Here is a 27,254-nt window from a genome sequence, read left to right on the forward strand (position 1 = left end):
GAGACCCCATAACTACAGAACATTTTTAAAATAGCTGGGCATGGTGGCACACAACTGTGGTCTTAGCTACTTATGAGGCTGAAATGGGAGGAGTGCTGGGACCTGGGAGGTTGAGGCTGGAGTGAGCAGTGATTGCGCTGCTGCACTTCAGCCTGGGCAACAGAGCAAGAACCTGTCTCAAAAAATAAATAAATAAAAGACAGCTGTGTCAGGATTATAGCTAGGATAAGCACTGGCTTTCAGGCCTTGAACAGAACTACTGGACTGGATGACTAAGGGTTTTAAGCAATGAGTAAGAAATTGTTATATTTTTAATAATACCTGAATGAATCAGTTAATTCTAGATGTCATGCTAAAATGAAGGGAAGAACTAAGAGGTTTTTTTTAGATGAGGGCTTAGAAACTATGCCCAAGGGGTACCTGCTACTTGTTTTTGTAAATAAGGTTTTATTGGAACATCCATGCCTGTTCACTTATGTATTGTTTATGGCTACTTTGGTGTAACAGTGGCAGGGTTGCCCAGGCACAGTGGCTCACACCTGTAATCTCAGCACTTTGGGAGGCCAAGGCTGGCGAATCACCTGAGGTCGGGAGTTCAAGACCAGCCTGGCCAACATGGAGAAACCCCCGTCTCAAGGCGAGGCAGGCGAATAACCTGAGGTCAGGAGTTCGAGACCAGCCTGGCCAACATGGAGAACCCCCCATCTCTACTAAAAATAGAAAATTAGCCGGGTGTGGTGGCGCACACCTGTAATCCCAGCTACTCTCCCAGCTACTCGGGAGGCTGAGGCAGGAGAATCTCTGGCAGGAGAATCGCTTGAATCTGGGAGGCAGAGGTTGTGGTGAGCCAAGATGACACCATTGCACTCCAGCCTGGGCAACAAGAGTGAAACTCTGTCTCAAAAAATAAAATACAATGGCAAGTTAAGTAGTTGCAGCAGAGACCAAATGATCTGCAAGCCTAAAGTATTTACTATATGGGCCTTTAAGAAGTTTGCCTACTCCTGTTCTAGATTATTCCTAGAAAATTGTGGTCCCAAGTCAAGTTGCATTGGCATCACTGTGGGAATTTTTTAGGAAAGCAAAATCTCAGGACCACAGCCCTGCCCCAGACCTCCTAAATCATTATCTGTAGTTCAAGAAGATGATCAGGTGATTCATATACATGTTAAAATTCAAGGCCAGGCACGGTAGCTCACACCTGTTATCCCAGCACTTTGGGAGGCCGAGGTGGGCAGATTGCTTAAGCCCAGGAGTTCAAGACCAGCCTGAGCAACATGGTGAGATCCTCGTCTTTACTAAAAATACAAAAATTACCTGGCAGGTGGCACACGCCTCTTATTCCAGCTACTTGGCGAGGCTGAGGTGAGAGAATCACTTGAGCCTTGGGAGGCAGTGGAGGTTACAGTGAGCCATGATCACACCAGTGCAATTCAGCCTGGGCAACAGAGCAAGACCTTGTCTCAAAAAATAAATTAAGTTAAATTTGAGAAGTAGGCTAGGCATTGTGGCCCACTTCTGTAATCCCAGCACTTTGGGAGGCCGAGGCAGGTGTATCGCCTGAGCCCAGGAGTTCGAAATCGGCCTGGGCAACATGGCAAAACCCGTCTCTGCAAGAAATACAAAAATTAGTCAGGCATAGTAGCACGTACCTGTAGTCCCAACTACTCAGGAGGCTATGGTGGGAGGATCACCGGAGCCTGGAGGTTGAGACTGCAGTGAGCCATGATTATGCCACTGCACTCCAGCCTGGCAACAGAGACCTTGTCTCAAAAAAGAAAAAAAATGTAATTAAAAAAATAAAAATTTGAAAAGTACCATAGACCATACATTAGATATGTAATTAAAGTAATTGGATATTGTTGGTTTTGGTTAACAGACAGACCTTCCAGAACTTGATACACCAGAATCTGCCAGAATAATAGCTTTCATCTCTTGGCTTAGAGAGCAGAGACCATTTTTCCCAATACTTTATGTAATAAGGTAAGTTGAATTTTCCATTTGCTAGTAGTAAAACAATTTGTTTGGCCTTGCCAGGACCTGACAAGAGTATAGCAAAACAAAGGAGAAGAAAGAAAAAGAATTCTTCTCAATAAATAGCGTAAATCATGCCTTGTATCCAATTATTGGAAATACTGAACTTTTTTCATTTTCAATTGACAAATAATAAGTGTATATATTTATGGGGTACACTGATTTCTTGATACATGTATACATTGTGGAATGATCAAATTAGGCTAATTAACATATTCATCTTCTCAGCCAGTTATTGTTTCCTTGTGGTGAGAACATTTAAAATCCATTATTTTGCCTATTTTAAAATATACAATACGTTATTATTAACCATAGTCATCATACTGTGTAATAGATCACCAGAATCTATTCATCCTAACTGAAATTTTGTACCCTTTGACTAACATCTCTTCTTTCCTTCTCCACAGCCACTTCCTGCCTCCTAGCCTCTAATAACCATAATTCTATTTTCTACTTACATGAGTTCAACTTTTTTAGGTTCCACACATAAGTAAGATCGTGTGGTGTTTGTCTCTCTGTGCCTGGTTTATTTCACTCAGCATAATGTCACAAATGACAGAATTTCCTGGTTTTTAAAGGCTGAATAGAAGTCTCCGGGCGCGGTGGCTCATGCCTGTAATCCCAACACTTTGGGAGGTCGAGGCGGGCAGATCACCTGAGGTTGGGAGTTCGAGACCAGCCTGACCAACATGGAGAAACCCTGTCTCTACTAAAAATACAAAATTAGCCCTCCATGGTGGCGCATGCCTGTAATCCGAGCTACTCGGGAGGCTGAGGCTGGAGAATATCTTGAACCCAGGAGGCGGAGGTTGCGGTGAGCCAGGATTGTGCCATTGCACTCCAGCCTGGGCAACAAGAGCAAAACTCCATCTCAAAAAAAAAAAAGGCTCAGTAGAATTCCATTGTGTATATATACCACATTTGAAAAATCCATTCATTCAGTTATTTCCATATCTTCGCTCTTGTGATTAATGCTGCAATGATCATGGAAGTGCAGACATCTCTTTGATATACTGATTTCAATTCCTTTGGATATATATTCAGAAATGGAATTTCTGGATCAACTATTTCTCTTAATTCCACTCTAAGCTTTTCCCTTAAACAAAAATTTACATAATCAACCAAGTATTCTCAGAGAAAGCCTCTAGAAGTAACTGTTTATATAGTAAATGTTATGGTTATGAGGAAATCAAAAGCCTTCTGACAATTCTATTTTACTGCTACATTTTATCTAAATTTTTTTGCCTTTTATTCCTAAGGGATGAGAGTCCAATGAAAGCAAACTTCCTTCAAAACATGATAGAAGACAGAACAGAATCTGCACTATCATATTATGAATTCCTGTTGCATATACAGCAACAAGTGAATAAATGAATGAATGAAGAAATTTGACTTAATTATTTCTAAGGAATGTCATGATAGTGCAGAATACCTGGAAATGTGTAATACCTTCTTTTTCTATTATGTTTGTGGACTAATGTGATGATTGAGATGTTCTCACTGTGATTTCAACAACCTATAGCAAATAAAAGTCCACAGCAGAGAATCAAACATGCAACTCTGAAATACTGTATTTTTCAAATTAGAATATAGCTACATATGATTGGATACTTTTTTCTTGCCAATTATGTTTGAGTTGTTATGGATTAAAATAAGACAAGACAATATTGCAGAGGCAAAGTACACTTTGTAAAATAAAGATTTCTGTGTTCTACATGTATATTTCTCATTTTTAATTTTTCTGAATCTTTGGCTGCTACATTTAAAACCTCACAAAACTAAGTATTGCAGGGAAGTTACAAATTCATTGGTAGTGGTGTTTTTAAAATAAAAACAATGGGAAGTAAATATAATGTAGGAAAACTAGAATTCATTCCCCACACGTGTCTTTTTTTTTTTTCTTTGTTAAGGAAGGGAAAGGATCATCATGTTGACTAAAACTAGAGTAAACTAATTCTAGTATAGCTTGAGAAAAATATGAGGAAACACATTCAAGCTTTAAAATCTGTCAGTATTCTTTATACTTGAAGAACAAAGTCACTTTGATTTGAAGTGAGAACTATCATTAGGTGGTTTTCTGATTTCCTGACGAAGACTTGGACATACTGTCTTAATCTGTAGTGAAAAGAATTTGAGCTGTCTTCATAAACATTGGGACTGGCGATGATAATAGGGAGATAAGAAACTTTAATTATCTTGATCCTTTAAGTGGATTTTATTTGGTGCATTTCTGCTCTGGGTGTATAATAAAAGTGGGGGTTTTTTGGTGAAATGAGAGTGAAGAAATGAAAGGTTTCTAAAGTGCTATCCAAATACATCAGTAACATTTTTCTAAGGAGTTTAATTGTTAAATTGGAAGTCATTCATAAGAAATATTTATTCTTGAATATGAAAATCTATTAAAGCATAAATGCTGCTGTTTGATTCAGTGGATATTAAGATTATACACATCCAACATATTAAAGTTATGAAAGAAACTTGATTTCTGAAAATCCTTAAGAGACTGCTTTCTTGATTCAGCTAGAGAAATATTATAGTCAAAACTATTGAGTGAATTTTGTTTACAAATACGTAAATTATACATTTGTATATTTAAAGTGCTGTGACATAGTGTCTTTAAGAGTTTGGCTCAGTTTTCACAGATTCATTTTGTCTTAAGAATTTCTTAAATATGTTCATGTATGATACTTGATCAAAATATTTTTGGGTTTTTTGTTTTGTTTTAATGGATTAGAAAATGTGTTTACAATCTTGGTCTTATATGATCACCAATGGAATAGTAACTTTCAGGTTTATATCAACATGAGCTGACTTTAACTGAGTTGTTTGGGATAGGGAAGAAGCAATCCCTCTACAGTATACAACTACTGCTTGCCAGCTGGATCAAAATAATCATGTTTTATGAAAATATCTCCCTTAAGCAGTGTTAAGGTTGGTTTGCAGTGTGTAAGTGGCACATTGAACTGGAAGTTTTCTTGAAAGCTGCTTCATCTATTAAGAAGCAATTTTCAAATTGTAGCAAATTATATTATCCCCTCTTTTAAAGAAACAGTCATTATATGCTGATGTTTCTTAAAATAACTAAAATGCTCCTCTTAATATGATTTTAAATGGAGTTATTTGTAGGTCCTTTCTTAGTAGTAAAGAATCTTCTAGAGGGAAACATTTGTGCTTTTAGGGATAATCTTTGTGCCTCACTACATCCCTAAGTGGGTATGACTTTTGTTATTACCACATGCTTTATTAGTATATTTCACAAATTTACTTTTAAATATTATTTTAGATACTGTGTAACATGTGCAATTCAGAATAATTTTATAACAGGTCATGAAAAATATCACTTTAGTTAGGATTCACAATATTTGTTCTCCACATAATGAGAGAATGAATGAGCCTTTGGAGATACTGATATAAAGCAATTATTTTTTGCAATGTTGAATATGTTTTTCAGTTTGATTCTTTTTTTTTACCCCAATAAGGCACTACCTGCCATATCATCTTGTATTACTTTTTGATGTAAAGCAACTAATATTTACACTATGCCATATTTTTTTTAATCATAGTTGTAAATTATGAAAGATCGTTGAATTTTCTACAGATCTACAACTACTAATGTAACAGACAAGGGCAATCTTGGTATTTAAATCTGAGCATGGCAGTTCTACCATAAAAAGTACTCTATTTTTCTAATTTCTAGGATTTTTAAAATAACATTTCTGTAAGTCTGACATACTAATAGTTGCTCAAGCAGTACCATTTATTTTAGTTTGCATATATTTTCACTGTTTTTAATTTAATGTATTGAGTCTAACAGACTGTTTTGCAATAATTAGAATAAAGATTTATTTCTTCTAATCGAAGATGCATAACAGCTATTATCTAGGGGACCACCAAATGTGATTTCAAAATTTTGTTAACTATTACAAATGTAATCCTTATATAGAAATTTTGATTTTGTAAAGTAGTGTATAATATTGTAAAATTAAATTCTTGTTCTCAAATTCAAATATGTATTGATCTTCAGTGTGTTGTGTTAAATCTTGCTTCTCTGAAATGTTGGAGACGAGATTTGTCTTCCTTTTTACAGTTTGTAATTTTCACTGTTTTATTCCTGTAAAAAAAAAAAAGTCATTTGTAACCCATGCAAACAATCATTTGATCTGTGCTAACTTATCAACTTGGCTATTCAATAAAGTTAATTGAAAAGAGCTTATATATAGTGACTAGTTATTTAAAGTGATATGAGCCTGGTACGGTGGCCCACACCTGTAATCCCAGCAGTTTGGGAGGCCCAGGTGTAAGGATCACTTGAGGCCTGGAGTTGAAGACCTGTCTGGGCCAGATGGTGAAACCTTGTCTCTACAAAATAGTTTTTAAAAGTAGGCTGGGCGTGGTGGCTCACACCTGTAATCCTAGCACTTTGGGAGGCCAAGGCAGGTGGATCACCTGAGGTCAGGAGTTCGAGACCAGCCTGGCCAATATGGTGAAACCCTATTTCTACTAAAAGTACAAAAACTTAGCCGGGCATGGTGGCGCGTGCCTGTAATCCCAGCTACTCAGGAGGCTGAGGCAGGAGAATCGCTTGAACCCTGGCCGAGGTTGCAGTGAGCCCAGATCACACCATTGCACTCCAGCTTGGGGAACAAGAGCAAAACTCCATCTCAAAAAAAAAAAAAAGGCCAGGTGTGGTGGCTCACGCCTGTAATCCCAAAACTTTTGGGAGGCCAAGGCGGGCAGATCACCTGAGGTCAGGAGTTCGAGACCACCCTGGCCAACATGGTGAAACCCCATTTCTGCTAGAAATACAAAAATTAGCCGGGCATGGTGGCAGGTGCCTGTAATCCCAGCTACTTGGGAGGCTGAGGCACGAGAATTGCTTGAACTCAAGAGGCAGAGGTTGCAGGGAGCTGAGATCGTGCCACTGTATTCCAGCCTGGGCGACACAGCAAGACTCCATCTAAAAAAAAAAAGTATAATCCCAGTAAAAAAAAGTGCTGTAATCCCAGCACTTTGGGAGGCCGAGGCGGGTGGATCACAAGATCAAGAGTTTGAGACCAGCCTGGCCAACATAGTGAAACCCCATCTCTACTAAAAATACAAAAAATTGGCTGGGTGTGGTGACGGGCACCTGTAGTCCCAGCTATTTGGGAGGCTGAGGCAGGAGAATCGCTTGAACCTGGGAAGTGGAGGTTGCAGTGAGCCGATATCACGCCACTGCACTCCAGCCTGGGTGACAGTGTGAGACTCAGTCTCAAAAAAAAAAAAAAAAAGTGGCGGGGCATGGTGACTCATGCTTGTAGTCCCAGCTACTCAGGAGGCTGAGGCAGGGGGGATCCCTTGAGCCTAGGAGTGTGAAGCTGCGGTGAACTATGATTGTGCCACTGCATTTCACCCAGGGCAAGAAAGCAAGACCCTATCTCTTTAAGTAAAAAGTGACACGAACAACTTGCCAATTACTAAGTAGTGCTATGTTGTGCATTCAAATTATGTCAATGAAAAAACTATTGCTGAAGGTGCTTTAAATAGCCTAAGTAGATGTCTGGGAGGTTATAAACTGAATTCTTGATGCTTGCTCCTCAAGGATAGCTGGGTTTGAAATTCTATATCAAAGGTTATTTTTCCATTGATAATGTTAAGATATTACTCCATTGCCTTCTGTACCCTTGTGTCGTAAGAAGATAATTGGCCAGGCACGGTGGCTCATGCCTGTAATCCCAGCACTTTGGGAGTCCGAGGCAGGTGGATCACCTGAGGCCGGGAGTTCGAGACCAGCCTGACCAACATGGAGAAACCCTGTCTCTACTAAAAATACAAAATTAGCCAGGCGTGGTGGTGCATGCCTATAATTTTTTTATTTTTAATAGAGACAGAGTTTCACTATGTTGATGAGGCTGGTCTCGAGCTCCTAGCCTCAAGTGATCCACCTGTCTTGGCTTTTATCCTTAATGTTCTATAGTTTTATTACTGTTAGTTTGTTGTTGTTGTTGTTATTTTTTTGAGACAGTTTCACTCTTTTTTTTTTTTCTTTTTTTGAGACGGAGTCTCACTCTGTCGCCTAGGCTGGAGTGCAGTGGTGTGATCTCGGCTCACTGCAACCTCCACCTCCCGGGTTCAAGCAATTCTCTGCCTCAGCCTCCCGAGTAGCTGGGATTACAGGCACCCACCATCACGCCCAGCTAATTTTTGTATTTTTAGTAGAGACGGAGTTTCACCATCTTGGCCAGGCTGGTCTTGAACTCCTGACCTCAGATGATCCATCTGCCTCGGCCTCCCAAAGTGCTGGGATTACAAGCGTGAGCCACCGCGCCCGGCCTTAAAATACAATTTTAAGTATGTTTTCAGGCAGGAAGGAGCCACAAAGGCAAAAGAGCTTAGGGCCCTTGAAAGTCATAATGCAGCCTTGGTATTCAGTAATGACTTACTAAGTGAATGATTAGATGAATAAAGGAATTGAATCCATCAACCCTTGCTAACAGGGAGCCATGGCCAGTTCACACCTGAGGCTGCGGAGGGTTTTGAAGCAGCTTACTGGGTGGGCCCCCTGCAACTAAGCCTGCCACACAATCACCCTCAAAAAAATGAAGTAGGTGAAATACCACTTAGAAGATAATACATTACTATATTTATATTAATACTGAAAAAGAAGTAAAAACAAAATAAACTTCGGTTTGGATTCAACAACATAAGGAGCTCAAAGAATATACAGACTGAACTTTCACCCTTGATTGGATGAAAGTTAAATCCCAGGGACATCCACTAGTTAATAATTTTAAAGTATTAGAGGAAGTTCTTCTGCATATCTGCACACACATAGATCTCTGAGCCCTAGGCTGTTCCTTAAAACAATTTTACACACAATTGAAAATAATGGAAATAACTGTCAAATAGTAACAAATGTGCAGAATTTGATGAGGCACAGCCCTGATCAATCAAGACAGTTCCAGAAAGGGTTTGAGGAGCTAAATTAGAATTATAGTGTTATATTCAATGATATAAGCATCAAGCAAATTCTTTCCAAGTAATATTTCATTCCTCCTTGAAACTGAGGAAGCCATATAACTGAACTTGAACAGAATTATAAAAAATGTCTGGGCTGGCATTTGGGAGGTCCAGGCAGGAGGATCACTTGTGGCAAGGAGCTCAAGACTGACCTGGGCAACATAGTGAGACCCCCTTCTCTATTTAAAAACAAAGAAAAGAGGTCGGGAGGCCGGGCGTGGTAGCTCACGCCTTTAATCCCAGCACTTTGGGAGGCTGAGGTGGGTGGATCACTTGAGGTCAGGTGTTCAACACCAACCTGGCCAACATGATGAAACCCATCTCTACTAAAAATACAAAAATTAGCCAGGCATGGTGGCACACACCTGTAATCCCAGCTACTCGGGAGGGTGAGGCAGGAGAGTCACTCGAACCCAGGAGGCAGAGGTTGTAGTGAGCTGAGATCATGCCACTGCACTCTAGCCTGGGCGACAGAGTGAAACTCTGTCTCAAAAAAACAAAAAAAAAGAGGCCAGGCGCAGTGGCTCACGCCTGTAATCCCAGCACTTTGGGAGGCCGAGGTGGGCGGATCAAGAGGTCAGGAGATTGAGACCATCCTGGCTAACATGGTGAAACCTCGTCTCTACTAAAAATACAAAAAATTAGGCCGGGCGCGGTGGCTCAAGCCTGTAATCCCAGCACTTTGGGAGGCCGAGGCGGGCGGATCACGAGGTCAGGAGATCGAGACCACGGTGAAACCCCGTCTCTACTAAAAATACAAAAAATTAGCCGGGCGTGGTGGCGGGCGCCTGTAGTCCCAGCTACTCGGAGAGACTGAGGCAGGAGAATGGCGTGAACCCGGGAGGCGGAGCTTGCAGTGAGCCGAGATTGTGCCACTGCACTCCAGCCTGGGCGACAGAGCGAGACTCCGTCTCAAAAAAAAAAAAAAATTGTATTTTACGACTGTATTGCTATTAATGATGACTATAATCCAAACTGGATCCATTACTATATAGTAAATACATTATTTTTTTCTGAAAAAAACTGTTTTGAGACGGGGTCTCACTGTATCACCCAGTCTGGAGTGCAGTGGCCAGATCATGGCTCACTGAAGCTTCAACCTCCCCAGGATCAGGTGATCCTCCCATCTTAGCCTCCCAAGTAGCTGGGACCACAGGCACATGCCACCAAGCCTGGCTAATTTTTGTATTTTTAGTATAGTCAGGGTTTTGCCACGTTGGCCAGACTGGTCTCGAATTCCTGGCCTCAAGTGATCCATCCACCTCAGCCCCCACAAAGTGCTGGGATTACAGGCACGAGCCACCGCGCCCAGTCGTTTGTTCTGATTTTATTTTATATTTATTTATTTATTTATTTATTTATTTTAATTTTTTTTTTTTGAGACGGAGTCTCGCTCTGTCGCCCAGGCTGGAGTGCAGTGGCACCATCTCGGCTCACTGCAAGCTCTGCCTCCCAGGTTCACGCCATTCTCCCGCCTCAGCCTCCCGAGTAGCTGGGACTACAGGCGCCCGCCACTGAGCCCAGCTAATTTTTTGTATTTTTAGTAGAGACGGGGTTTCACCATGGTCTCCATCTCCCGACCTCGTGATCCGCCCGCCTTGGCCTCCCAAAGTGCTGGGATTACAGGCTTGAGCCACCGCGCCCGGCCTATTTATTTATTTTATATATGTATTTCTGAGATGGAGTCTCCCTCTGTCACCCAGGCTGGAGTGCAGTGGCATGATATCGGCTCACTGCAATTTCCGCCTCCCAGGTTCAAGTGATTCTCCTGCCTCAGCCTCCCGAGTAGCTGGGATTACAGGTGCATGCCACCATGTCCGGCTAATTTTTGTATTTTTGGTAGAGATGGGGTTTTACCATGTTGGCCAGGGTGGTCTCGAACTCCTGACCTCAGGTGATCCGCCCACCTCGGCCTCCCAAAGTGCTGGGATTACAGGCGTGAGCCACCGCGCCCGGCCTAATTTTTGTATTTTTAGTAGAGACGGGGTTTTGCCATATTGGCCAGGCTGGTCTTGAACTCCTGACCTCAGGTGATCCACCTGCCTCAGCCTCCCAAAGTGTTAGGATTACAGGCGTGAGCCACCGCTCCTGGCCTTTTTCTTTTCTTTTCTTTTTTTTTTGAGACGGAGTCTCGCTCTGTCGCACAGGCTGGAGCATGTTTAGCATGCGAGGTGGTCATAAATGACAAGGAGAAAAAATAATAGCATGCGAGGTGGTCATAAACGACAAAGAGAAAAAATAAGGTGAAGGGGAATGGGGAGTGTTGGCAATTTAGATAGAATGTGCACGAAAGGCTTCACTGGGAAATTCTAATTTGAACAAAAACGCACAAAACGCGAGGAAAGCCTAGGAACACATCAGCCGTATACTTCGGCGTAAAGAAGTTAAGGATGAGGAACAGGTACCAAGAGCAAATCCCAGCGTAAGGCTCCCTTTAAGCGCGGCTCCCAGGGTTACGTATTCCCATTGCCTACAGGCGAGGCCGCGGGTCTGTAAACAAGCGACTGCCGCTGCAACCTCCATTTTGCTTCCTGGCACCAATTCTAGGCTGATCTATTCACTGCCTTCCCTTTCCCACTCCCGGTTTTCTTTTCTTTCTTTCTTTCTTTCTTTTTTTTTCTCGAGACAGAGTCTCGCTCTGTGGCCCAGGCTGGAGTGCAGTGGCGCGACCTCGGCTCACTGCAACCTCCTCCTCCTGGGTCCAAGCGATTCTCCTGTCTCAGCCTCCCGAGTAGCTGGGATTACAGGCGCAGGCCACGACGCCCGGCTAAGTTTTTGTATTTTTAGTAGAGACGGAGTGGGGGAAGGCGGGGAGGGTTCACCATGTTGGCCAGGCTAGTCTCGAACGCGTGACCTTGTGATCCGCCTGCCTCGGCCTTCCAAAGTGCTAGGATTACAGGCGTGAGCCACCACTCCCGGCCCTGGGTGCCGGTTTTCTTCACCTCCGAGCGAACAGCAGAGGGGGCTGTTGGGTGAGGGCCAGACGAGTTGGGGAGGCACCAGGGCGTCCAGCGCTGCCCTCACTCAAGATGGCGGCCAGAGCCTCGCGCTTGGTCGTGTGGGGCGGTGCGTGAGTGCTTAGCTCACAGGCTCCGGCACCGCGCTCGGGGGCGGGTCTATAGTGGGAAGGGGACGCGCGCCCTGCGGCCCGGTCTCTAGTCATCGCCCTCGCAGCGGCGGCCAACACCGCCGCCGCTGCCACCCCTCCCAGACTGTAGACGGGAGGATGGAGTCGATGGCCGTCGCTACCGACGGCGGGGAAAGGCCGGGGGTCTCAGCGGGCTCAGGTCTGTCGGCTTCCCAGCGTCGGGCCGAGCTGCGTCGGAGAAAGCTACTTATGAACTCGGAACAGCGCATCAACCGGATCATGGGCTTTCACAGGCCCGGGAGCGGCGCGGGTAAGACCCTCGATTTCCCCTCAGTCTCCCGCCCATCACCTTGAATCTTCAGGGTCATTCTTCCCTCTCCCACCTCCACTCCCCTGACCTTTTTGACCAAGCCCTGCTCTTTGACTTCCTCTGTCCCGCCCTTTCGGTGATATCCCAAGTTCTCATTCCTGAACCCCAGGATGTTCTTAGTCGCTCCCCCCAATTTTCCCGGGGCCTCGCCATGAGATTTTCCCCACCCTGCCTGCAGAGCTCTCGCTCCCTCTTCCCAGTTACGTTGAACAGCCCCTTTTTTCCTTAGCCACTCCTCGCCTTTCTTGAAGGGCACACGTTGTATCCCTAGACTGTCGTGTCCACTGCTCCCCTTAGGAAGATGGCTTTCCTTCTTAAGGTTCCAAGTGCTTTTCCTTACAGTGCCTTCTCTAGCGTCTACTTTCTTTTGCCTTTTGCTGTGTAACTCTCGTCCGCCCACATCAGCCTGTCTTTACTGAACTGCCCGCTAGTTCATCCTACGTGTATCAGGGACTCTTGTGGTCATATCCTAGTGTTTGTGTTCAGTGTCCTCAACACTTGTCACCTACGGGCCGGCTAGAAAAGGTGGGAAAAGTGAGAGTGAGCGTTCTTCAGAGACCCAGCAAGTGCGAAGTGCACACCTGAGAGTTTCCTCTTCTCATCAGGGGAGATTGATGTGATTGATGTCTGGAACTGCATTTCTAAGGAGAGCGCCTCATTCCTCCCTCAAACACATGTCCAATGATTTTCTTTAAAAAAATTTATTTCACGTGAGTATAACTGAGCAATTAGCACCCCCTAGTGTTATTTAAGTTTCCAGTGTTTCCTTTAGTAATTGGCCTTCAGTCACTGGTCGCAAGCTCCTTATATCTTTGTGACTTTGGTTCTGTAAGGCTTTAGGTGTATAGCTCTGAACTTTTAGACAGTTCAAATGAGCGGTAAGAAAACCATTTCAAATTCTTCTAGAACAATAGAAGAAACATTTTTCTATCAGCCTATTTATTCTTAAAGCATTATTTATGATCTTACCCGAGGTACTTTCTATATTTTGTTCTTTTGCTTTGAAAATTTTATGTCTTTAAAGGTTGTTTTGTTTTTCGAGACAGGGTCTCCCTCTGTAGGCCAGGCTGGAGTGCAGTGGTATGATCATAGCTTACTGCAGCCTCAAACTCCTGGGCTTAAGCAATCCTGCTACCTCAGCCTCCGGAGTAGCTAGGACCACAGGTGTACGCCACCATGCCTGGCTAATTAAAAAAAAAAAAAAATGTGTGTGTGGAGATGGGAGTCTCACTATGTTTCCTAAGCTGGTCTCGAACTTCTGGGCTCAAGTGATCCACCAGCCTTGGCTTCCAAAAGTGCTGGGCTTACAGGATGACAGGTGTGAGCCATTGTGCCTGGCCTTTTTAAAAAAAACCAAAGAAAAAAACCCACCAGAGTAGTGTCTTAAAACTGCTGAAGTGCCTACTAATGGCTGCCTGACTACATAAACAGTAGCTGTGGGATATGCCACACCCTATGCTCATAGGGCACTGGATTCAGAAATCTAATTTTAAAATATAGATTTTAAAAGGCTTTACTGATTTTATATTTTTAACCGAATAAGCTAAGGCAGGCAATGCAATCATACATCTGGGATATATTATCCATAAAAAGTTGGTCTTTTCAGCTTGCTTCATCTCTGAATATCTTTCCCGGTTTGTGTACTAATCTTATCTCCTACCCACAAAGTTTGGGTTATTTCCTCTGCAGAATACTCATTTTGGGTGATATATTTTGAGGGTGTAGAGGAAGAAACCGGCTTTTTTTTTTTTTTTTTTTTGAGACGGAGTCTCGCTCTGTCACCAGGCAGATGCAGATGGAGTGCAGTGGCACAGTCTCTGCAACCTCTGCCTCCCAGGTTTCAAGTGATTCTCCTGCCTCAGCCAGAGTAGCTGGAACTACAGACACACGCCACCACACCCAGCTAATTTTTGTATTTTTAGTAGAGACAGGATTTCACCATGTTGGCTAGGATGGTCTCAATCTCTTGACCTCATGATCCGCCCGCCTCAGCCTCCCAAAGTGTTGGGATTACAGGCATGAGCCACCGCGCCTGGCCGAAACCAGCTTTTCTTTAATGCAGAATCAGTATTTATTTATTTCGATTCAGAGGCTGCTGAGTTCTAGCTGCAACAGCATATTTTAAAACATAAGTAAGGTGTTTGCCAGTATGGAATAAATACATAAGACTTTTAAATTTCTTTTCTCAGAAGAAGAAAGTCAAACAAAATCAAAGCAGCAGGACAGTGATAAACTGAACTCCCTCAGCGTTCCTTCCGTTTCAAAGCGAGTAGTGCTGGGTGATTCAGTCAGTACAGGAACAACTGACCAGCAGGGTGGTGTGGCCGAGGTAAAGGGGACCCAACTGGGAGACAAATTGGACTCGTTCATTAAACCACCTGAGTGCAGTAATGATGTCAACCTTGAGCTCCGGCAGCGGAACAGAGGGGACCTGACAGCGGACTCGGTCCAGAGGGGTTCCCACCATGGCCTAGAGCAGTACCTTTCCAGATTCGAAGAAGCAATGAAGCTAAGGAAACAGCTGATTAGTGAAAAACCCAGTCAAGAGGATGGAAGCACAGCAGAAGAATTTGACTCTTTTCGAATATTTAGATTGGTGGGATGTGCTCTTCTTGCTCTTGGAGTCAGAGCTTTTGTTTGCAAATACTTGGTAAGAAAAGATCTGTAAATTATTAACTAACTTAATGGAAAATGCAAAATGTTAATAATTATGAGTGCTTGTGATCCATAGAAGTCATTGCCAGTATTAATATCTACCAGATCCATGTGGCTGTTTGAAGATATATTATTAACTTTGCTATTCATCTCATAGAATGAAGTGTTGTGGTTAAATACAGAGCCTAATAATTACTGTTGGCCCTCCATATTAGTTGGTTCTGCACCTTATGTGGATTCAACCAATTGTGGATTGAAAATATTTGGATTTAGCCGGACGTTGTGGTGTACGCCTGTCATCCCAGTTACTTGGGAGGCTGAGGCAGGAGAATTAGCTTGAACCCAGGAGGCGGAGGTTGCAGTGAGCCAGGATAACGGCACTGCACTCCAGCCTGGGTGACAGAGTGAGACCCTGTCTCAAAAATATGTGTATGTGTATATATTTGGGGAAGAAATAACAATACAACAATAACAATAAATAATACAAATAAAAACAGTACAACAGCTATTTACATTGCATTAGGCATTAAAAAAATCTAGAAATGATTTAAAGTATATGGGAGGAAGTGAGTAGGTTATATTTACTGTGCCATTTTACATAAGGGACTTGAGCATCTGTGGATTTTGGTATCAGGAGGAACCTGGTACCAGTCCTCTGCTGATACTGAGGGATGACTGTCCTAAAACCCCTTTTTCATGCTACGGACCCTTCTCATTGCTTTACATATATTAATTCATCTAATCCTCATTCTTATGAACTTGGTATTATTTGAATCCATTGGGAAATGAAGACTCAGAGAGGTTAAATCATTTGCCCAAGGTCACATAGCTACTAAGCGGTGCTGGGATTAAACCTTGGCAGTTTCATTCCTTAACCAAAGGGTTAAGTGCTTTACATATATATACTGTATATTATCAATTTTCAAATAATATGAAATAGTAAAATGCAGTTCCTCTGGTCCTGAATATGAGGTAATTTTCCTATGGTTCAGAAGACATTTCAGCATTTCCTAATGTAGTATCATAATGAGTCCATTTTGGTTGTACCGTGATGTAGTCATTTTGTTTTACAGTATATCGAAGAATGCAGAAAAGCATAGCTCATAGTTCAGTGTCTTGCTTTGAGGTTTTTCCATTCAGTAGACATTTTAAGTATATGTACCAGGCACATAAATATCCAGATAATTAAAGTTTATATCATTAAGCAAAACAGTTTTTGTAAATCTTTTTTTTTTTTTTTTTTTGAAGTGGAGTTTCTGTTGCCCAGGCTGGAGTGCAGTGGTGCGATCTTGGCTCACTGCAACCTCCACCTCCTGGGTTCAAGTGATTCTCCTGCCTTAGCCTCCCGAGTAGCTGGGACTACAGGCATGTGCCACCATGCACGGCTAATTTTTTGTATTTTTAGTAGAGATGGGTTTTCACCGTGTTAGCCAGGACGGTCTCGATGTCCTGACCTCGTGATCCGCTCACCTCGACCTCCCAAAGTGCTGGGATTACAAGCTTGAACCACTGCGCCCAGCCTAAAATCTATTTTTATGTAGATGTTTTCATAAATAGAATTTGTTGAACAGATTTGATTTGTTTTTCCTTGATGATAACTTGTCATTATAGTTTGCTATAATGCAAAGATCAGTGATGCTTTCAGCATTTAATGAGCTGCCTATCTCTTTTTTGTCTCTATCTGGAGGGCTCTGTGCTTTCATGATTTTAAAGTTATGTCCTATTTTTGTGTGAGTTTTTTTGTTTTGGTTTTCTTGCCAAATCTGCTATCAGATTTTCAACTGTTTCTTACTGCTCTCTCTATACTGCCATCTAGTAATGTTTGCTCCTTCACTCCCTTCTTAATAGTTTCATTTTAAAAGTAATTATGAGGGGTCGGGCACAGTGGCTCACGCCTGTAATCCCAGCGCTTTGGGAGGCTGAGGTGGGTGGATCATCTGAGGTGAGGAGTTCGAGACCAGCCTGACCAATATGGTGAAACGCTGTCTCTGCTGGGCAGAGTGGCAGGTGCCTATAGTCCCAGCTACTTGGGAGGCTGAGACAGGAGAATTGCTTGAACCCAGGACGCGGAGGTTGCATTGAGCCAAGATCATGCCACTGCACTCCAGCCTGGGCAACAGAGTGAGACTGTCTCAAAAAAGGAAGTAATTATGTGAATGTTATTTTGATCTTTTCTGTTTTGTTCACCAAGCCATTTTATCTCTAATAAGAATAACTTGCCATGGGAGAATCAGGGATGGTAACTATATGCGTTGATTCGCTGCCCTGAAGTCTGAGGAATGAATAGCATTTAGTTTTTTTGGTTTTTTTTTTTTTTTGAGACGGAGTCACCAGGCTGGAGTGCAATGGCGCGATCTCAGCTCACTGCAACCTCCGCCTCCTGGGTTCAAACGATTCTCCTGCCTCAGCCTCCCAAGTAGCTGGGACCACAGGCACGTGCCACCGTGCCCAACTAATTTTTTAGTACAGACAGGGTTTCACCTTGTTGGCCAGGATGATCGTCTCTATCTCTTGACCTCGTGATCTGCCCACCTCTACCTCTCAAAGTGCTGGGATTATAGGCATGAGCCACCGCACCCAGCCAAGCATTTAGTTTTGTTGTTGTTTTAGAGATAGGATCTTGCTATGGTGCCCAGGCTGGACTAGAACTTCTGGGCTCAAGCAGTCCTCCTGCCTCAGCCTTCTGCATAGCTGGAAGAGTGCCATCTATTTTGAGTGCTGGGCCTTTTCTGTGTGCTTCCTGGATGTCAATTAATTCCCTCTGGGTGACGGAGATGTTACCGCATCTGTGTTACTATGTTAAACATCTGTCACCATTTAATACTTTAAATAATTTAAAAGATAAGTTTTTATGAGAGAAGACAGTTTTGGGGACACTAAAAGAATATGAAAGAATTGCATGACTTGAGAAACATTTTATGTTAGGAAATCAAATATTTTATTTTCTTCACTCTTCTGCAGAAGCAAGATTACTTTTAACCATTAAAATTACTATTTTATGGGAGGCTGAGGCAGGAGAATTGCTTGGACCGGGGAGGCAGGGGTTGCAGTGAGCTGAGATTGCGCCACTGCACTCCAGCCTGGGCGACAGAGTGAGACTCCATCTTAAAAAAAAAAAGTAATTGCCAGGCGCGGTGACTCACACCTCTAATCCTAGCATGTTGGGGGGTTGAGGTGGATGGATCACTTGAGGTCAGGAGTTCTAGACCATCCTGGCCAACATGGTGAAACCCTGTCTCTAGTAAAAATACAAAAATAAGCCAGGTGTGGTGGCGGGCGCCTGTGATCCCATCTACTCAGAAGGCTGAGGCACGAGCATCACTTGAACCTGGGAGGTGGATATTGCCGTGAACCAAGATCATGCCACTGCACTCAGCCTGGGTGACAGAGGAAGACTCCCGTCTCAAAAAATAATAATAACTATTTTCTTACAGCTTTTGCTTGGAATTTTATAGCTGCTGTTTGATTTATTGTGATTTGAATGATTATGTTGGAAATATTTAATTTTATCTTCTATCTTCACAGTCCATATTTGCTCCATTTCTTACTTTACAACTTGCGTACATGGGATTATACAAATATTTTCCCAAGGTAAATTAATTTTTTTCCTAAATTTTGATGATGTGTTTGGATTGATTTATGACTAGCTAATTGAAGGAACTTAAAAATGTTAGTCCTGCTTACGGTCTGAATCAGTGCTATTCAAAGTGTGGTTTGCCCGCTTATCTCCAAACTATGTGTTTGTGTTTGTTATACATTAAGTTCAAAAACATGAGTAATTGGCCGGGCACAGTGGCTCATGCCTGTAATCCCCACACTCTGAGAGGCTAAGGTGGGTGGATCACCTGAGGTCAGGAGTTCAAGACCAGCCTGGCCGACATGGTGAAACCCTGTATCTACTAAAGATACAAAAATTAGCCAGGTGTGGTGACGCACACCTGTAATTCCAGCTACTCAGGAGGCTGAGGCAGGAGAATTGCTCCAACCCAGGAGGCAGAGGTTGCAGTGAGCCAAGATTGCGCCACTGCACTACTCCAGTCTGGGCGACGGAGTAAGACTCTGTCTCAAAAAAAAAAAAAAAAAAAAGGAGTAATTAGAAACTTTTATAGCAATTTGACATTGCCATAATATTGTTATTCTGTTTTACAAAAATATTGGTCTATTGTGGATTGAGGTCCTTCATGAAAGAGTGTGAATAGTACTTGTTTAAGCAAAGTATTAAATTTAATTAGTAAATTTAGTAATTCATTTTGTCTATAATAAAGGAAATTAATTTAAAAATGGATTTGATTATCTCACCATACTTCATATTGGACACTTAATAGCAGTGCACTTTATCTTCAGTGTTGAGGGCCTGATATTTGCAATAAATATTTGGCCAATATTACAGAACAGAATGATGTTGAGAGTCAATGTTTACCTGGCCTGCTTGACTACAGACATACAGTTTTATGAGGCCTGGCTTGCCTGACATAGACGACAGCCTAACTAGTGTGATCGAATTTTGTGGGAGCTTTTTGCTGAAAAAAAATGCTATTTGGCTGTTTGCATGTTATATTTAACAGGCTGACAGACCTGTGTATGATTTTAATGGATTTGAAGCATTTGTATTTTTGAAGGGTCAAATAGGTCAAATACAAGAAGTAAAAGAGTAAATAACATTGTAATTTTAATTGAAGCATTTGTTTAGAAATTCACGTTTGAGGCCGGGCGCGGTGGCTCACCCCTGTAATCCCAGCACTTAGGGAGGCTGAGGCAGGCGGATCACGAGGTCAAGAGATCGAGACCATCCTGGCTGACAGGGTGAAACAGCATCTCTACTAAAAATACAAAAATTAGCCAGGCGTGGTGGCGGGCGCCTGTAGTCCCAGCTACTCGGGAGGCTGAGGCAGGAGAATGGTGTGAACCCAGGAGGCAGAGCTTGCAGTGAGCTGAGATTGCGCCACTGCACTCCAGCCTGGGCAACAGAGCAAGACTCTTCAAAAAAAAAAAAAAAAATTCACCTTTGAGGCTGGGCGCCGGTGGCTCACACCCTAATCCCAGCACTTTGGGAGGCTGAGGCGGGTGGATCACCTGAGGTCAGGAGTTCGAGACCAGCCTGGCCAACATGGCAAAACCCTGTCTCTACTAAAAATGTAAAAATTACCCGGGCATGGTTGCGGGTGCCTGTAATCTCAGCTACTTGGGAGGCTGAGGCAGGGAGAATCACTTGAACCTGGGAGGTAGAGGTTGCAGTGAGCCGAGACTGTGCCATTTTTTTGCACTCCAGCCTGGGCAACAGAGCAAGACTCTGTCTCAAAAAAAAAAAAAAAAAGAAAAAAGAAATTCACCTTTGAAACATTGATTGTAGTTTTGCAGTAGCAAAGTTTGGAACCTAAATGTCCACTGAGTGACTACATTTAAAAAAAAAATTGGCCAGGCATGGTGGCTCATGCCTGTAATCCCAGCACTTTGGGAGGCTGAGGCAGGCAGATCACCTGAGGTCAGGAGTTCGAGACCAGCCTGACCAACATAGAGAAACCCCTGTCTCCACTAAAAATACAAAATTAGCCAGGCGTGGTGGCGCATGCCTGTAATCCTAGCTACTCGGGACACTGAGACAGGAAATCACTTGAACCCAGGAGGTGGAGGTTGCGGTGAGCCGAGATTGCACCATGGCACTTCAGCCTGGGCAACAAAGGAAAACTCCGTCTCCAAAAAAAAAAAAAAATTATAACATGTCTATTCAGAATGAAGATGCTCTCAATGTACTGATAATGGTAAGCTCTCCAAGAGGCTCTCAATGTACTGATAATCGTAAGCTCTCCAAGAAATATTAAGAGAAAAACAAAATTCAGAATAGAATCTATACTAATTTCTTTTTGAAAATAAAAAATAATGTATGATTTGATTTTGCTTATACATGCATAAACAAACTGAAAGACTATACATGAAATTATTAACAATACTTATGTGTGTGATAGAGATGTATATACGGGTACTATGTAAATGGAAGAGAGAAAAGGGAGACTTTATATATTCTCCCAACAAAACAGCATTTTGTTATAGCAGGGTGTTTTTGCTTGTTTGTTTTTGAGACAGAGTCGCACTCTGTCGCCCAGGCTGAAGTGCAGTGGCACGATCTCAGCTCACTGCAGTCTCTGCCTCCTAGGTTCATTCTCCTGCCTCAGCCTGCCAAGTAGCTGTGACTACAGGTGTGAATGACTACACCCACTTAATTTTTGTATTTTTGGTAGAGACTGGGTGTCACCGTGTTGGTCAGGCTGGTCTGGAACTCCCAGCCTCAGGTGATCTGCCCGCCTGGGCCTTCCAAAGTGCTGGGATTACAGGCGTGAGCCACCGCACCTGGCCTGTTATAGCAGTTTTTAAACACAAAAATTGGCCGGGCGCAGTGCCTCACGCCTGTAATCCCAGCACTTTGGAAGCCCATGGTGGGCAGATCACCTGAGGCTGGGAGTTCTTGACCAGCCTGGCCAACATGGTGAAACGCTATGTCTACTGAAAATACAAAAAGTAGCTTGGCATGGTGGGTACAGACCTGTAATCCCAGCTACTCAGCGTCTGAGGCAGGAGAATTGCTGGAACCCGGGTGGCAGAGGTTACAGTGAGCCCAGACAGCGCCACTGCACTCCAGCCTGGGCGACAGAGCAAGACTCCGTCTCAAAAATAAATAAATAAACACAAAAGTTGAAAGAATTGTGCTGTCAACACCCATTTGTATAATACCAACCACCTAGATTCTGCAATTAACATCTTCTTATATTACGTATCTTTATTTTTCAAACCCAAGATAATCTCTGTGAAGTTTTTCCATCAATTTTTTTTTTTTTTTTGAGATGGAGTCTTGCTCTGTTGCCCAGGCTGGAGTGCGGTGGCACAATATCTGCTCACTGCAAGCTCCGCCTCCCGGCTTCACGCCATTCTTCTGCCTCAGCCTCCTGAGTAGCTGGGACTACAGGTGCCCACCACTACGCCCAGCTAATTTTTTGTATTTTTAGTAGAGACGGGGTTTCACCGCGTTAGCCAGGATGGTCTCGATCTCCTGACCTTGTGATCCGCCCGCCTCAGCCTCCCAAAGTGCTGGGATTACAGGCGTGAGCCACCGCACCCAGCCTTCCATCAAATTTTTCTTGATGCATTTCAAAGTATGTTGTAGGTGTACACATCGGTATACCTCACCCCTCTTACATAACACTGACTACAATTTACTGTTTTAAGGTTCTTTTTTTAGGTAAAATTTTTTTTTTTGTCGGAGTCTCGCTCTGTCGCCATGCTGGAGTGCAGTGGCACAATCTTGGCTCACTGCAACCTCCACCTCCCAGGTTCAAGCGATTCTCCCACCTCAGCCTCCCGAATAGCTGGGACTACAGGCACGCGCCTCCACGCCCAGCTAATTTTTGTATTTTTAGTAGAGACGGGGTTTCACCATGCTGACCAGGATGGTCTCTCTTTTTTTTTTTTTTTTTTTGAGACGGAGTCTTGCTCTTTCACGAGGCTGGAGTGCAGTGGCGAGATCTCAGCTCACTGCAACCTCCACTTCCCAGGTTCAAGCGATTCCCCTGCCTCAGCCTCCCAAGTAGCTGGGATTACAGGCATGTGCCACCACATCTGGCTGATTTTTTTTGTATTTTAGTGGTGACAAGGTTTCACCATGTTGGCCCAGACAGTCTTGATCTCCTGACCTGGTTATCTGCCCACCTCAGCCTCCCAAAGTGCTAGAATTAGCTGGTCTCTGGTCTCTATCCCTTGACCTTGTGATTTGCCCACCTCCACCTCCCAAAGTGCTGGGATTACAGGTGTGAGCCACCGCGCTTGGCCTTTTTTAGGTAAAATTTTAAGGTAAAATTAGTTCTGAGGCTGGGTGCAGTGGTTCACACCTGTAATCCCAGCACTTTGGGAGGCCGAGATGGGTGGATCACCTGAAGTCAGGAGTTTAAGACCAGCGTGGCCAACATGGTGAAACCCCATCTCTACAAAAATTTGCCGGGCATGATGGTGGGTACATATAATCCCAGCTACTGGGGAGGCTGAGGTGGGAGAATTGCTTGAACCCAGAAGGCGGAGGTTGCGGTGGGCCGAGATCCTGCCATTGCACTCCAGCCTGGTCTACAGAACGAGACTACATCTCCAAAAAAAAAAACAATTAGTTCTATGAAAGAATGAAGAGTAGGGTACCAGCGTAATTAACTGATTGCTTGAAATGCTCGTCTTAATTGTACCATTTAATACGTTTGACATCCTGTGAAACCCATACCTCTTTCAAGTTTTATAACTTCGCTGTCACCCCAGGAGTTTCTTTCATGCTCCTTTCCAGGCAGTCCCAGTCCCTATACCCCAAAGAACTTTTTCCCAACATAGATTAGTTGTGTCTGGCATAGTAATTCATATAAGTGGGATCATTCTTGATACTACTTTTTTGTGCAAGCCTTCTTTTATTCTGCATGATATTTTTGAGATTTATCCATGTTGTTGGATAAATCAGTAGTTAATTCCTTTTTTTCTTCTTGGCTCAGTAATACTCCATTGTATGACTATATCCATTTATCTAGTCTCCTGTAGATGGACATCTTGGTTGTTTTCAATTTTGGGGTTATTATGACTAAAACTAAGAGCTTTCTTGTATGAGGCTTTTTGTGAGCATAAGATTTCATTTCTCTTAGGTAACTATAGGTTTTTGGTTTTTTTTTTTTTCAGACGGAGTCTTGCTCTGTCACCCAGGCTGGAGTGCAGTGGCACGATCTCGGCTCACTGCAACCTCTGCCTCCCAGATTCAAGCAATTCTCCTGCCTCAGGCTCCTAAGTAGCTTGGATTACAGGCATGTGCCACCACGCCTGGCTAATTTTTTTGTATTTTTAGTAGAGACGAGGTTTCACCATATTGGCCAGGCTGGTCTCGAACTCCTGACCTTGTGATCCACCCACCTCGACCTCACAAAGTGCTGGGATTACAGACATGAGCTGCCGCGCCCGGCCAACTATAGGTTTTTATATTTAAAAATATTTTAAACCGTATGATTGGATTTTGTGATAATAAAGAAAAATTCAGCTTTTAATCTCTTAAAAAATGAGACTAGAAAATTAGTAAGTAAATGTTCTCTCTTCCACCAGAAGTATACTGAATTGTTAGTGATACCCTATTGGATGTATAATCAAGTGTGAATTCCTTTGCATAACAATTAGGGCCCTACATTCCTATAAGTCTGTTACAAATTACTCATTGTTCTCCAAGCATTCTTCTGCCTCTAACTTGTCCTGAGACTTAACCCTTCAAAAAACTTTCACTTCTGCCAGTCTAAATCCTGCTCTTCTTTGAAGGTCTGTTTTTAGTTGTTGTTTTTGGAGACAGGGTCTCACTTTGTCATGTGGGCTGGCATGCAGTGGTGCAGTCTCAGTTCAGTACAGCCTCAACCTCTTAAGAGATCCTCCCACCTCAGCCTCCTGAGTAGATGGGACTACAGGCTCATGCTCAGCTAATTTTTGTATTTGTTGTAGAGACAAAGTCTCCCTATGTTGCCCAGAGTGGTCTTAAACTCCTAAGCTCAAGCCATCAGCCAGCCTCAGCCTCCCAAAGTGCTGGGATTAGAGGCGTGAGCCACTGCAGTTTTTAATTTTACTTCCTCTGAAGTCCTCCTTGTGCTTTATTTACATAAAACACTGGAGTAATTTATATCTCCTGTGAGCTCTTATGTCACACATTATCCGTGTCAGTCATTTAGCAGTTATTTATGTCCTGTCTAGTAATATTTTTGTTGTTTTTATATTGTACTGTTGTATATTATCATAAATTGTTATTTATGTCATGCTTCCAAGATGACACTTTTTAAAAACTTTTAATAGCAGGACTGGGCCAGGCGCAGTGGCTCACGCTTGTAATTCTGACACTTTGGGAGGCCGAGGCGGGCAGATCACGAGGTCAGGAGTTTGAGACCAGCCTGACCAACATGGTGAAATCCCGTCTCTACTAAAAATACAAAAATTAGCCGGGGGTGGTAGCAAGCACCTGTAATCCCAGCTACTCAGGAGGCTGAGGCAGGAGAATCGCTTGAACCCGGGAGGCGGAGGTTGCAGTGAGCCAAGATCGTGCCATTGCACTCCAGCCTGGGCAACAGAGCGAGACTCCGTCTCAAAAAAAAAAAAAGCAAGACTGATGTCTGCTATTGCCTAGCAGTCTGATGAGTTACATATTATATGCTCAGTAAATGTTGGTATATTACTGATTGTTTTGAAACATCATTAACAGTTTTTAAATCATTTCAGTTCAAAACAGCAGTATTGATCATGTTTGTATAGAGCTTAATGTAGTCTGCTGAAACTTTGAAGATTAATTTGAGTTTTTCTCTACACAGAGTGAAAAAAAGATAAAGACAACAGTACTAACAGCTGCACTTCTATTATCGGGAATTCCTGCCGAAGTGATAAATCGATCAATGGATACCTATAGCAAAATGGGCGAAGTCTTCACAGATCTCTGTGTCTACTTTTTCACTTTTATCTTTTGTCATGAACTGCTTGATTATTGGGGCTCTGGAGTACCATGAAGCCTGTAGAACTGAGAAGGCGAAGCTTACAAAAAAAAAAATCCTCTTCTATATTGCAGTGTCTCTAAAGGAGGCAAATTGGTTTACACCTTCATGTAACTCTTTTACTTTAGGGGTTGTAAAACTACTTTATTAGAAATAGAATGGCAGATTCTCTGATTTAAAAGGGCTGAGTTTGTATTATTACTGATATGAAGAATAGAGTACCAATGTCATTAATTGATTTTTCTTGTTTAATCAGAATTCCTATTCTGTACCTTTCCTCTAACTTCTCAGATTTGTAATTCTTCTTTTGGGAGCTGAGCTAGTGCTTTTAGGAGAACAGATAAACGTGGTCTCAGCCAGCCCTAGAGACTGCTTCTTGTATTTGTGTCATTCTGTCCTGAGAAATGAAGTCATCTGAAAAATAAAATGAAAGAAACTGAATTGTCTAATGTTAAGTCTGCACATTGTAACTTTTCTTGTTGAGTTAGTATCTTAATTTTTACTCCAGCACAAGTATTTGATCAAAGAAATGATTCATACATGTGAAATTGGAAGGTATTTATAAAATTTTTATTGCTGTATATCAAACTCAGAATTGGAACTTTTTACATTTGAGTTTTCACTTTTTAGAAGTATGTTTTAAGCAAGCAAAAACAAAATGGGATCTGAAGAATTGAGGCATGCAACCCAATAGCATAAATGTCCTTTTTCCCCCCAAATATGGTCTAGATGAGTTATTATAAACATTGTTTTTATTTTTTTGAGACAGAGTTTTGTTCTTGTTGCCCAGGCTAGAGTGCAATGGCGCCATCTCGGCTCACCGCAACCTCCGCCTTCCTGGTTCAAGGGATTCTCCTGCCTCAGCTCCCAAGTAGCTGGGATTACAGGCATGCACCACCACGCCCGGCTAATTTTTGTATTTTTAGTAGAGATGGGGTTTCTCCATGTTGGTCAGGCTGGTCTCGAACTTCTGACCTCAGGTGATCTGCCCACCTTGGCCTCCCAAAGTGCTGGGATTACAGGTGTGAGCCACTGCACCTGGCCTTATAAATATCCTTTTAACTAACTCAGTAACTGCCATATTTTGATGGGTTGTCTTCTTAAAAGAATATAAGACTAAAGTGTTAATGTCACTTGGTGTTACATTTCCATACAGATTTTTGTATAGTCTAATTTGGTTAATCCTTGTGACATTAAAAACACACACACATATATATATATATATTATACAATTTTTTTTTCTCTTTTTTTTGAGACAGAGTCTTGCTCTGTCACCCAGGCTGGAGTGCAGTGGCGCGATCTCGGCTCACTGCAAGCTCCGCTTCCAGGGTTCACGCCATTCTCCTGCCTCGGCCTCTACGAGTAGCTGGGACTACAGGCGCCCGCCACCACGCCCGGCTAATTTTTTGTATTTTTGGTAGAGACGGGGTTTCGCCGTGGTCTCGATCTCCTGACCTCATTATCCGCCCGCCTCGGCCTCCCAAAGTGCTGGGATTACAAGCATGAGCCACTGCGCCCGGCCAACACATATACTTTTTAAAAAATTACTCATTAAGTCTTGATTTCTGTCATTTCATTTTGAACC

The 27,254-nt window shown here is 42.9% G+C and overlaps 2 protein-coding genes and 1 long non-coding RNA gene across 4 annotated transcripts in view; 2 read left to right on the forward strand and 1 right to left on the reverse strand.

Moving 5' to 3' along the window:
- SEC24A (SEC24 homolog A, COPII coat complex component) overlaps positions 1 to 5,839 on the forward strand; it is a 79,585-nt gene extending 73,746 nt beyond the window's left edge. For both annotated transcript variants that reach the window (XM_032157935.2, XM_032157936.2), the window contains 2 exons: positions 1,880 to 1,983; positions 3,294 to 5,839. In XM_032157935.2, coding sequence (XP_032013826.1) covers positions 1,880 to 1,983; positions 3,294 to 3,408 — 219 coding nt within the window. In that variant the 3' untranslated portion in view covers positions 3,409 to 5,839. The remainder of the gene's footprint in view (positions 1 to 1,879; positions 1,984 to 3,293) is intronic.
- On the reverse strand, positions 5,732 to 11,950 carry LOC131383859 (uncharacterized). Its single transcript, XR_009214254.1, has 2 exons — positions 11,856 to 11,950; positions 5,732 to 6,145 (listed from the first exon to the last, which is right to left on the reverse strand). It is a non-coding gene; the product is annotated as an uncharacterized LOC131383859 (long non-coding RNA).
- Positions 11,951 to 12,139: 189 nt separating this feature from the next.
- On the forward strand, positions 12,140 to 26,110 carry CAMLG (calcium modulating ligand). The gene is made up of 4 exons (XM_032157939.2): positions 12,140 to 12,431; positions 14,681 to 15,141; positions 18,672 to 18,737; positions 25,493 to 26,110. The coding sequence occupies exons 1-4, from the start codon at positions 12,260 to 12,262 to the stop codon at positions 25,682 to 25,684; spliced, it is 891 nt and encodes a 296-aa protein (XP_032013830.1). The 5' UTR covers positions 12,140 to 12,259; the 3' UTR covers positions 25,685 to 26,110.
- Positions 26,111 to 27,254: the final 1,144 nt, after the last annotated feature.

This window comes from Hylobates moloch, unplaced genomic scaffold (assembly GCF_009828535.3).
Source record: "Hylobates moloch isolate HMO894 unplaced genomic scaffold, HMol_V3 SCAFFOLD_6, whole genome shotgun sequence".
In the NCBI taxonomy this organism is placed as follows: Eukaryota; Metazoa; Chordata; class Mammalia; order Primates; family Hylobatidae; genus Hylobates; species Hylobates moloch.

What these genes read in the sequence shown, in the direction of transcription:
- CAMLG (XM_032157939.2), top strand. Translation starts at nt 12,260, where the DNA reads ATGGAGTCGATGGCCGTCGCTACCGACGGCGGGGAAAGGCCGGGGGTC. An exon ending in CAGGCCCGGGAGCGGCGCGG is followed by an intron (nt 12,432 to 14,680) that starts GTAAGACCCTCG and finishes TTCTTTTCTCAG; the next exon opens with AAGAAGAAAGTCAAACAAAA. An exon ending in TATACAAATATTTTCCCAAG is followed by an intron (nt 18,738 to 25,492) that starts GTAAATTAATTT and finishes TTCTCTACACAG; the next exon opens with AGTGAAAAAAAGATAAAGAC.